The 13,056-nt window shown below is 33.7% G+C and overlaps 1 protein-coding gene across 1 annotated transcript in view; it reads right to left on the reverse strand.

Moving 5' to 3' along the window:
• Window positions 1-7,551: 7,551 nt before the first annotated feature.
• The window catches only part of Fas3 (fasciclin 3), a 154,426-nt gene continuing 148,921 nt past the window's right edge, over window positions 7,552-13,056 (reverse strand). Inside the window, exons 10-11 of the mRNA XM_075363106.1 lie at window positions 12,438-12,555; window positions 7,552-8,476 (exon numbers count right to left, since the gene is read on the reverse strand). Coding sequence (XP_075219221.1) covers window positions 8,282-8,476; window positions 12,438-12,555 — 313 coding nt within the window. The 3' untranslated portion in view covers window positions 7,552-8,281. The remainder of the gene's footprint in view (window positions 8,477-12,437; window positions 12,556-13,056) is intronic.

The following is a 13,056-nucleotide window of genomic DNA, read 5'->3' on the forward strand; positions in this document are numbered from 1 at the left end:
GGCGCTCGTAGCCCGTCAGTGTTGCCAACCTGGTTATATATTTTGTATTAAATTTGAAGTAATATTTCAAAGGTTGGTAGCACTGTAGAGTGAAATTTGTTCTACATAAGCGGTGATGATTTTTTTTGAATTGTTAGTGTCTGTAACCGCCGCAGCGATCACTGACGTTGAGTTTTAACGTCACATCAGTCTGTGTGTGAATAAAAATTTAGTCGTACCTCAAGGATGATCCTGATCGTCGTGACCGTTGAACCGGGAGGCGTCACCCGCCACTCCAGGACCCCGATGTGACTCGTGCACCAAGAGGCGGCGGCTGCGTGCGTTTACGTAGCGGCGCGGAGTTGTTGACAGTGCGACTGAAGAGCAGCTGACGAACATGGCCTAAGATTGGGCGTCGCCGCGATGGAAAGAGGTTCTCGTCGTAGATCCGGCACCGGGAGGCGGTGTCTGCGCGTGTGTTTGCGTGCGTGCGTCGACGGAGCGACATGTTTACCGTGCGGCTAGCGGCGCTCGACTGAAGAATCGACCGACCGACGAAGTCCGAGGTCGGCGCGGCGTTTCGCGCTGAAAGTGCCACGCCCCGTCGCGACCAATCGCTTCGTTGGAATTCGAATCGGCGCATGTGCACTGGAGGGCGAATACGAATTCTAAGAAAAACATTAATTAATCAACTCCGGTCTTTCAAGAATCGACGCAATAATATTTCTTTTAACTTTTTCCTTATTGGCACCGGGAAATTGCATTTCTGGGTGCCCCAGAACTGATCATCTGTTTACATTAAAAAATTTCATATAATGATGTCGAACAGTTACTGCAGAATTACATGGGTGAAATGTTGCACTCTTGTTCATTCCTTCATCCATGACTTAATTCCTCTAAAGATCTATGAATATTTGTCAAGGTCCCTTTTCTTTTTCTTAACATGTTATGATTGGCACAAGCTGTCTTCATATAAAGTCACTTTCTGTGAAGAACCTATAATCTGTGTCTTAAACAGTACCCATTTTTTTGAAGCATACTGAAAGCTTAATCAATTACATGCTGAGCTTGTGATAATCTGTAGTTGAATACACCTTTCTCTGTCAGCAGTTTTTTCCTTTCATATGGTTTTATCAGATTTGATCTCAGTGGGTAACCTTATTGCTCCTAATCAAAACTAATAATGTAGAGATCTAAATGTATCTCCTGTAGCCAGGAATCTGTAAAAGTATCTTTTTTTACACATTTTTATATATATTTTTTATATGACTTACATCTCAATGCTTAACAAATATTGATATAATACAACATTTTAAATTTTATAGTAAATTTTGTATACTTCAGTGGCAGACTGCAAAGCAAAACGAGCAAGCCTACAACACTCATAAAACTGGGCCATACAAGATTTTAGATCTGGTTCTACAGGGTTTAAAAAAGAAAATGGTATCTGATGGATGCAATGGAGCTTTTGTAAGTGTTCACAGGAAAATAACAGGCAACATTATTGAGACTGTAGAACCAGATGTCATATAGAAAAATCAATCCTACAGAAAATCATCTCTGAAGGAAAGATTGAACTTGCTGCAGAAATTCAATCAGTTGAATTGGAGAATTTGAGTGCTCATACATGTGACAAGTGTCCTAGTGATACTAATAACCCTTCAAGTAATTACAAAAAGAAATCAACTCAAGCAGCAAAACTTACTGAGCCCATGATATCATTCTTAAAATCAAGAATGAAAGGCTCTGAGACAGAAAACCTGACTCTTATGATTTTTAAGTCATTAATAGATGATGTTGAAAAATTAACAAAATAAGAAACAGCAAATTTAAACAAGCAATTATGAATGAATTATACAGACATTTGGAAAAACAAGAAAATATTGCTCATCTTCACACAGTTCATCAGGTGCATAATCCTAGTCCTGCTCTTTGTACAAGTTCCTCTCAAGCTGTTCCTGTTGAGCCCTACAATAAATATCTTACATTAAGAATTATTATTCAGAATTATATTTGTAATTAATATTAAGATAAATTTTAATTTAAACATTTAAATGTGTGTAATAACTATAAATAAAACTAATATAGTCAAAAATGTTCATAAAATTACTACTTATTTATTACATGATTAAATAATTTTAAACCAGCTTATTTCTTTTCAAAATACCTTAATGTCACAAGGAGTTTCTCTGCTAGTGTAATACATTTTTACAATTTGGTATCATGTGTGCCTTGCAAGTTCTATTGTTTTTCTGACACTTATAAATATATAAAATGTTGAACTGTTACTATAAGCAGATTATTTGAAATCTTTAGGAATGAAATGAATACTAATCTTCTCAAAAACTAGATTAATTGTTTAATCAGAGGTGGAAGAGAATAAGTTAAATTTTTTTCAGATTATTATCCTACATGCTATTACTTTTTTAAAAATGTTCTTGTTACCTAACTTTCAATTCCAATATATCAGGGAAAATATTTCTAAATTTTTATAACAATAACTTCTATGTCCAGGGGTAGAGAATCACATGCTGTTTGTACTGAACTGTGTACAATGTAGGCTGAACAACCAATCCCAGAAGTAGGTCTATCTAAGTTACTTTGAACTTTTCTGAACACATTTTCATTTCCCTTTCTCTTCACACCACCAGAATTACTGTTAGTGCTATCAGGACTATAACAAACCAACTTTTCTTCAAGTTTGTATTTTTTCGCACACTGCAAAAGATACAAAGTCAAAATTTGAACAGTTTCACCTGACCTTCATCAAAATTAAAAAGTTTAACTTGAATTCCCTCTTCCAGACTGAAATATCTTACAACAATTGGAACAAGTTTTACTTCACTTCTGTTTGAGCTATCCATTGTTACTGTTACATAATATTTTCCAAACAATGAAACACATTGGCCAATATAAATGATGAAATAACATTAACAATAATTGGCTTGGTTTTGGTTCTAGCAGATGAAAATTTTGGTAAACTGTGGTATGAAAATGTAGATTCTTTAGCAGCACACTCAAAATCACTGTTATTGTTATTGCCATCTTTGGCTTTAAAAATCTCTAATGTTTGCTGAAGCAGTAGCATTAATAGCACTCCTATGTTTAGCTGTTTTCATGAGGTCTTCACCCTTTCCTTTATGTGCAACAAAAAATTCTTCAGTATGTAGTGTCTAATAAACACGTTCATTGTTCACTGTCATTACACAATTTCAAAAATTTATATTCCTGTTGCAGGTTTACATTAAACACACATTTTCTTTTGCCCATTGCTAAATGATGAGACAAAAAACAAATAGAGATAAAAATTATCAAATCGTAATAATTGTTTTACTAAGTTTAAAGTAAAATGGCATTTAAATAAATAATACATAACTAATATGTAGGCTGATTACTACTTACTGTTTGAGCCAGTTGGAACAGAAAAATATGTGGCGGGCAGATAACCGGTAAGAAAACTGAATTGCCTTTAAAATTCACCTGTTTATATCATAGTGTGATTGCTTTATGAATTTAGCAAAATCATAAAATTAATACATCTACTGGTTGTGATACCAAACATACATTTGACACCCACTGTTTACATTGTTGATCACATGTTGTTTGATAACATAATAATCTTAAATATGTCACATTTTATTTCATGAACTCACTTTATTGCTATAACTTTTTGAGATCTTTTAATGAATTTATTTTTCAGGAATATACATATATTAAATAACAAATAATAGACTGGTTATACATTCTTTAGGATTATATATTAAATGTTACAAGCAATACAGCAGTGTGAAAATTAATCCAAACAGGAAATCTTTTGTTTATTTTTATGTTGTGGCTACACTGCTTGAACACTCCCATTCTTTAAGTTGTCTGTGTAATGTGAGTTTATTATTCTTTAGTTATTTAGCAATTGTTATGTTATAAACAGTGTTTTTAATCAATCAGTTCCTTGGCTTGTTTCCTGTTTGGGGTCAGCCCTCCTGATACTTTTATGTCACTCTTGACAATTTTGTGTTATTTCTGGCTTTAAGCCCATCGTTAGCATATCATTATGGATGGTTCACATCCAGGTAGTCGGTGGGCGGCCTTTGCCTCTCTGGCCTTCCTTTATGGCTAAACCCTGTAGTGTAATACGATCTTCACTTCTATGCATTACATGTCCAAACCAGCGTAAGCGGCTTTCTCGCAATTTTTGCTGTATTTAAGCTACTTTAAAGGTCCCTCAGTTGTACTTGTTTTGGATTTTGTCAAGTTTCATAACACCACCTACCCATCGCAGTATTTTCATCTCCGTGAAATACTTTTTGCTCTTTGCATTTCCTTATCCCCCAGCACTTGGATTCATATATCAATGCCAGTCTAATGCCTCGCTTATACACAGTGCCTTTATTTCAATTAGGTATTTTTGCATCACAGAGAACCCCAGAGAGTGATCTCCACTTGAGCCAACCTGCCTTGATTCCATTTCCTAAATCTCTTTTCATGTTTGCTCTGACATTGACAATGGATCGAAGGTATTTGAATTCCTCTACTTTATTTAAGGGAGTTCTTTCAATAGTAGGTACTGCCTGAGTGTTGCTGTTGTCAACAGAGAAACTGCAATGCATGTATTTAATCTTTTTGTGACTAACTTGTAGGCCACTGCTTTCCAAAGCCTTACACATATGTCGAGACTGCTTTGGATTTCCGACAATGATTCCTCTTTTAAACCCATATCGTCTGCATATAAAAGTGTCCATGGAGCCAGTTTTTGAGATCTTTTGTGATGTAATGTCTAATACAATGTTGAAAAGCACGGGGCAGAGCAGATCCTTGGTGGACCCCCACCCTGACCTCAAAACTATCGCTTGTACCTGCTGGTGACACCATTCGTGTTGGTATGTTATTATACATGTCTTGTAAGATACTGATGTATTACTCTGATATCAGCTGGGCTCTTAGTGCTTGCCATATGAGCAGCAAATGTTTATATTGTGCCTATATAAGATCTCAGCCAATTCTTGACTACGTCCGGTCAGTGAACCAATATTCCATGTCATTATACGCATATTAATAGCATTGCGTCTAGATACATTACATAGGGGGGATGCCCTAGTATTTATTTTTTCACTATTTTGGTGCACTTTCATACTGTATGAAGAGAATTTGTTTGGCTTTGACGGTTTGGTTTTACAACCGGTTGCCACCTGACACCAAGACTGTAACCCTACAGAAAGGCTAGGTCGTTGTCGTTGATCTCAAGGCTCTTCCGCCGCTGATTCTTCTGTCCGTTTCTGCCTGATTGGACAGCACGCCTTCAACCTCTACTCCGAATATGTCGAAGAAGCCCGAAGATGGGGTTTGACACGGAGTATCCTTCTCCGGCCTGTCTGGTCTGTGGGAGGTATTTTATTTCCCTCCAGCCATGTCTTACATGATGGCTGGTGAGCACATACCCTATCTGCCACCATTTTTTCCCTACACCCCTACACCCCTGTGCGGGACCAGCAGTGAAATATTGCACTACGCAGGGGCGTGTCCTTTGACATTAATGGCCTCCCCACTTACCAGCATTGCATCCGGCATGGCAGGTCGGGCCGTCGGTTGAATGTCTGTAATTGTCAAATGCCCACACTAATGAGAAGCAGCCATTGCTGGCTGCCCCCCATTGCTCCAGGTCTTTTCATAACCCCTGAATTATTCCCAATCAGCGGTAGATGCAAGGGATCCAATATCCCCACACCTCCTCGCCGTTGCCCATTCAAGCAAGCCTGGGCGAACTGCGACTCCATGAGGGGCTGATCCTCACCCCTCACATCCACATACGTCAAGCAGACATCAGCTACATACCATCCAACTCCCTGGCATCATGAGTTTTTGTGCTCAGAATCCTTGAAGTAAACTTTGCAACTCAAGCCCGACTACTAGATAATGTATGATCCCTATCTGCCACCTGGGGATGCATTCTCTAGGGATAAAGGCTCCCCTGTTATAAATAGTGTTTTGTGAAAGTTTATTTAATTTTTATTACAAAATCATATTTTCATATTTTTGTAGACTATATAACTGACACAACTCATTTGAAAATTGTTTCTCTTTCAGAGCATACCAGTATGACACAACAAATAGCTTCTGAGTGTAGTGTTGGACTAGGAACAGTGATTGCTATTTTAAAACAATTTTAAGAAATTGGCTCCTTTTCACTTTAAAGGAAATGTAAATGTAGCCGTAAAAGAAAAACTATTCCAATACAGGTTTGCTTATTAGTGAGAAAGTAAAGTTGATTCAAAATTATCTGCTGTGGACTTAAATCGAGAATTAACAGCCAGTGGAACAGATTTATACATGACAACTGTTAGATGCCAACTTCTTGCAGTTGGATGGAAAGCTCATCGGCCAGCTAAACAACAGCTTTTAACACCAGCAGTATGCAAAAAAAAGCTCTTGTGGGCCAAAACACATTCCAACTGGACCAAAGAAGACTGAAAAATGTTATGTTTTCTAACCAGTCAAATTTTTATGTTCAGGAGCAAAGGATTTTATAAGTTAGAAAAGCATCAGATGAATATATGGGGTCTGTAAATAAAGTAGAGACTGGTTCAGAAAAACTTTTTATTTTCAATCCATTATACATGGACTCTTATCACCTTCAAAATAGTTCCTTTGGGAAGCCATGCAATGCTTCAAATGGTTTTCCCACTCTTCATAGCAGCGTTGAAACTCAGAAACTGGAATATCCTACAGATGGTTGGTTACATTTATTTTATATTTTCTACTGTTCCAAAATGGTGTCCTTTGAGGTGTTTTTCTAAAGTCTGGAAGAGGAAAAAGTCGCAGGGACTCAAGTCAGGTGAATAAGGTAGTTGAGGAACTCCAGAAATGTTTTTCTTTGCCAAAAACTCATTAATTGAGAGTGCAGTGTGACAAGGTGCATTGTCATGATGCAGCATCCAGTTGTCTTTGATGGCTGGTCTCATGCAAGTAACTCTTTTCCGCAGTCTTTCAAGAATTTCTCGGTAAACATATTGATTTACAATCTGTCCTGTAGAAAAAAACTCCTTATGGACAATGCCATTACTATCAAAGAAACAAAATAGCATGGTTTTGCTTTTTTATCTGCTCATTTTCGCTTTTTTTGAATGCAACTAATTTTTTTTTACACTTTAACGAACCTTTTTTTTTCTAATGCGAATTGACGAACTTGTCGCATAACAATTAACTTCTAAATTTTACTTTATTAAACAACTGAGAACCTTGTTTTTTTAGGTTGCCTAGCAGTGAAAAAGAAAATACATCAATTTTCTGGTGATTCCATCAATATGAATATCAACCCTTTTCAACTTACACAGTTCACCTTGAAAAATTGTGTTGGGATTCAATATTCTTATCTCTAGTTGATACTCAAGAAGTTAAAACTTGTATTTTAAGTATCAGAAGTAAATGTTCCGTTGGTATCAATGAAATTTCTTTCTCTTTTTTAAAAGAAGTTATAGATGCTTCTGTTATCACTCTAAAAATTAACCTAAAAATAATTTAAAACATTTTAATTTCTTGAAAAAATATAGACAAGAGAAGCAGGAAATACACAGACAATTAAAATTCAAGACAACCCTTTATTTGGGGACGAACTGTATAATATTTAGAATAAAAAAAACTAATTTCTCTTACATAAATTAAGCTAAGTCTTAATACACAATATGTTAGTTAATCTTTGGCCTTTAGCCATGATTTTCTATTGGAACAAAACTGTTGTATTTTTTTAAAAATGTAAAAGCTTACTTAACTAATTGTGTAATCAGTGGAATTACAAAAGAAAAGTAATTAAATATTCTGTGCACAAATTCTTTAAAATTATTATTTTTTTTTACATTAACATACTTTAAATATAATAAAATAAAATAATCTAAGTGTTACTTCAAGAAAATTAAAAAGTATCTACATAATTTACATAAGCAAGTGTTAATAAATTGTATTTTTTACTAAAATGTCAACCCTGATTAATTTTAATAATAGGGTAATTTTAATAATTGTAATACAGTTTCAGGAGAAAACTTCTGTGATGAAGAAGACCTTTTATTTATACATTTATCAATGGATTAAGGATCTCTTTTTTGTATGAGGTTGGTATCTCTCAAATATCAATGGGCCACAAAAATTATAACACAATTTAGCAATAAAGACACATAAAAGATCTTTCAGTTTATCACACCTAATGTTTTTCACTGGCACAATCACTCATCATTGGATGATTTTCCTCTTGAAAGTTGGCAGTCCTCACGACTGCCAATTAAAATGATGAAATTAAAAAAACCCTCAATATTCATTAGGGTTGAGTCTTTGTATGTATAATTTCAGCATATTCTGTTTTATCTTCTTCACCACGTACAGTAGGTGGTCCATCACTGCGCCTAGCTTTTATATCCAGTTCAGCATAGACAACACCCTCTCCATCTGACTGTGCATTTATACTGTTGTTTTCTGTACACTTTTCTGGGTCAGTAGATGTGGGTGACTGCATCTAAACAAAAAAGTACCTTTAACATTCTGTATCATGACTTTGTTAATGGCAAAAATTATTAATAAAATTAATGTAGTACTGAGGCTTGTTACATTAGCATTCAACATAAATGAATATATATTTTTTTCAGTTCCTGGTATGATAAATCATGCTGTAAACTACCTAAAATAACACTGTTTTTTCTGACTAAAGTAATCTCACATTTAGCCTATAGCAGTATTTATTTTAATTATGGGATAGCAGAATACAAAAGAGCATTTTGCTTGTGTTTTTAAAATTTGATGCATACTTGTATGCATGTGGATGGACTGAATGAGCAATTTGGGCTGATAGTTAGTTATTTCCTTACAGACTGAACCATTTACATAAATTTTATATCAAGATGTCCATCAAAGAGTCTGTGCAAAGTCGTTACTAAGATATTCATGTGTAAGTTGTGCATAGGTTCTGAGGTAGCAGTTAATGGCTTACTCATCACACAGAATAATTAAACATGATAATACTTTAAAATTAGTAGATAACACTAGTCAACAAAAAAAAAAATCATGCATCTGGAATCGTACATGGTGATTTATCTAATTTTGGGGTGCTGAATTCAAAACTGTTATTGGAATTTGTGTAATAGATCATGGTTTTTTTATACATACGATTTATTTGCCAATAAATGCATAATCACTGTGAAATCAATATTAAAAAAAAATAAAATATTTAAGTGTATTTGTTTACAATTTGTTTAGATGAACTAAATTTTTATTCATTCAAACACAGATAAATTTAAATACATTAATACAATTCTAAAATAACACTTTCTAAAAGTCTAAATCATTGGAAATGTCTTTAAAATAAAATGTTTAAAAAAATTTAAATCATTGGAAGCGTTAATTTCAATTTTTAAAATATGTTGACAAACGTTTTTGGTTGTATGATGTTTGATCAGTTTCTCTAAACAAAAAGCAGCAATAGTCACCCATCATTCCAGGATCCCATCTTCCTTGGTACCGATTCTCCATAGTCTAGTGCAAGAATATCCTGATAGAAACACTCTCCTTGCTCATTGTTGACAGAGCCCAAATTCTGGGGAAAAGTCTACGTGGGAGTGTAGAAAATTAATTTTTAATGACATCCTACATGTTTGGTGTTTTCCAACAGCATATTAACAAAAAAATAAAAATAGTTTTCATCTTTTCTGTTGCCTAAAAAATCACCAAAAACGTCTTTGAAGGACTTCCTCACAGCTAGTTCACATTTGCTAAGTTTATCGTCAAAAGCAGTTTCTTGATTTGCAGACCGATAAATATACCCTCCTTGAGCTTACCACAACTCAATTTAGGAAAACAAAGTGATTTTTCAGAGAAGTTTTTGTTATCTTAAAATTATTAAATCCTGGTCCATCTTTGTCTAGTGCCTTTTCAAAATTTCATGAGTCTAAGTTTTATGTGAAGTGGTGGCAGTATGATTTTACCACTCTCAATTAATTATAAATGCTTTACATTTTTTCAGCCGCCACAAAGTTCTGCCACAATGGCCAGTTCTTTACTTGGTAATGAGGTTTTGTATAACAACTACCCCAATGACAAAGAAAAAACAATATTTTGTAAATACACCTTGTAAACCAAGAAGTAATGCAATAACTTTCAGATCACTGGAAACTTGCCACATATGCTCTTTGTATTTTATTGCTTCTAATATTGATGCCATAGTTTTATACATTTCTTTCATGTTGACTGCATGAGGTAAGTTGAGAGAGTTTTATTTTGTGTAACTTTGTTTTTTCTTTTAAAAGACTCCACTGTTGCAGTTAGACCCCAGAAATTCAGCTTGTTGCTTTGATAACTTTTAAATCAAAATCTAAGTCATTAAGTTCGTGTTGTTGAATTAAATGAGATTTCTCATCAGATAGAGAAAGAAATTCTTCAACAACCTTTACATCATCTGCTTCATTTTCAGATTGTTCTACCAGCAATGTCGGATTAGATGGTGGTACAGATACAGGTAACTCCTCTCTATGTGGTACCAGCTTTAGAGCTGAGGATACATCTGGATATTTTATGAACTTTCTATTTTTGATTGAAAATTCAAATATATTTGTCGTGCAAAAGTAGCAGTCAGTGAAGTGGTCGTTAAGTTCTCACCAAACCATCTGTACAGCAAATGGCATGACTTGTTTCCTTTTCAACCATTCAGTTAGAGTTACTGAACACAACATACAAATAACATGAGGTCCCCAGATTTTATCTTGATCTCTGAGTGCACAATCAAAATAAAATTTAGAAGCTGTTTTTATCAATTCAGCAATAGTCTTTGCTTAAGATTTAGGAGTAAATTTACCACAGGCATAACAAAATTGTCTGGATGATTTGAACATCCACGAACTTTTGCAGAAGCCATGTTATAGCAAATAAAAACAAAAAAATCACTTTTATATTATAAAGAATTGATGCAAATATAGCAAAACACTAATAACTCTGTGAAACACAACACACAGTTTAGACAAGTGAAGCTAGACTGAATAAGATTTTAAGTTCTGTAGTAGGTAACAACAGATGTTTGTATGAAGTCATCATACAGACGTTTTACGTTTCTACTTCTCATGATACAGTGCATATATTTATTTATTTATTTTTATTAAGCATGTTTCCAGGTTGTTTAAAAGTAAAAATAGAGAAACTATTCTTAATTGTAACCAGTAGCTGATCAAAATGAGTAAAAAAAACTTGTAAAAAAACTTACGTAAAACTTTTATGTAACACAATTTCAATAATGTATTTGAAATAAGCACCCAAATTACAGTGAGAAAAGTTGTGTAACATGTTAGATACAAATTTTTTGTTGCTAGTGTAATTAATGTCTATAATGGAACTTTTTCTTCCAAAAGACCTTTTGGAGATAATTAGCAGGAATTTTTTCAGAAAAGTTTTTGTTACACTATTTATAACAGCATCGGTTTCAAAAACGTTATGAAACTTCTTAAGCACACAATTGTATAATATATATCTCATCTGTTGCTTTTGTCTTAAACCTGACTTTTATAAAACCTAACCAAACCCATTAATAATTAGCCTAACCCACACATACATCATCTAAACATATAGCCAGTGTTTAATTGATGTTAAATCTCATAATGAATATAAATATTCAAATATTGTCTTAAACCGAGGAAATTACTTTAAAAAGAGAACATAAAAAGCATGCAACTTATAGCTGATAATTTTGTGGTCAGGCCATTTTTATGCAGAGTGTCTCAAATATATAACTTAGGCTTTTTGCAGTGGAGGCAAGTAAGCAGATATAACAGTGCAGGAATAAAGCAAATAATGGTCTAATGTCCAAGCAATTTAGTCTAAGGTAAAGTAAGTGAACCAAGAGAGCATAATTTAAGTCTCACCAATAATTATTTCTGATTTTTTATTCAGATAGTTAACAAAGAATACTTCATTCTTGATTTGATGTCATAAAAAAAAATTGGAAATGAACTCTGTTTTATCTCAAAAAGTACAATGTGGTATTTTGTCCTTTTCACAGTTATGAATTCGCCTGAAGGAGAAACAGTTTGTCCTCAGAACAATCCTATACATATTTCTATTAGGTTTTTTCATTAAATGTTGTTTGGTAATATTAAATGATGCATTTCAATTCATTACAATGGAAAACACTTTGAGCTATTCAAATATGTTTTGAAACATTTTAACACTTCACTTATAATCTGTGCGATTCCTTCCAGTCAGTTCATTGAATTTTTTTAACTGATAAATAATTAATTCATCAAACAGTTGTTTTGAAATTATCAGCCAAGAGAGTTCATGCAAATGTTCTGACCAAGAGCTATGACTTATTATAAAAGTTGTAAAAGCATGATAGTTAAATGTTACCATTTGTTCACTCCAATTTTACAAATCTACTTACTTTAGGATACTAGTCAAATATAAAATCATCAATGTTAATGCATAACAAAAATAATCACCTCAAGCACTTTACTTGGAGCAGCTGAACCTTTATCGGACATCTTTTTAAATACATTTATAAAAGTCCGCTTTGGTTTCCCTTCTGAAGTTGTATGATCGGCTGATTCTGTGTCACTTCTGTAAACATCACAATAAGGGGGAGATCTTGACAGATAAACTATGAAGGATAATTATTTTATCAATACAACATTACATTAATACAAAATTTTACATCTACTGCGTTGTATGTCTATGTTACAGATAACAGGAAATATTTTATCTTTTTAAAATACTTATGAATGAAATGGCAAATTTTGATCTTGAAGAATTATTTAAATTGACACAGCTGTTTTAATAGCTTGCCCATCATTAACTAATATTTAACTCAGATTCATGACTAAGAAAATGTAGTTGCAAACACCTTATATAAAGTTCATGTGCCTTTTTTACAGTACATCCATAAACACACCCCTTAAAGTTTGCCGCAAATACATAAATGTGTATAATTTCATTTCACTAGAAAAGGCATAAAATTACATGATAAGAATTAGGAAATTATTTTTGCCACTCAATTTCAATCCAGATTTGAATTGCTACAACTATTGTTTATGAATAACATTTTCCTTTTTCTAATATGGA

This window comes from Lycorma delicatula, chromosome 4 (genome assembly GCF_047948215.1).
Source record: "Lycorma delicatula isolate Av1 chromosome 4, ASM4794821v1, whole genome shotgun sequence".
NCBI classification, from domain to species: Eukaryota; Metazoa; Arthropoda; class Insecta; order Hemiptera; family Fulgoridae; genus Lycorma; species Lycorma delicatula.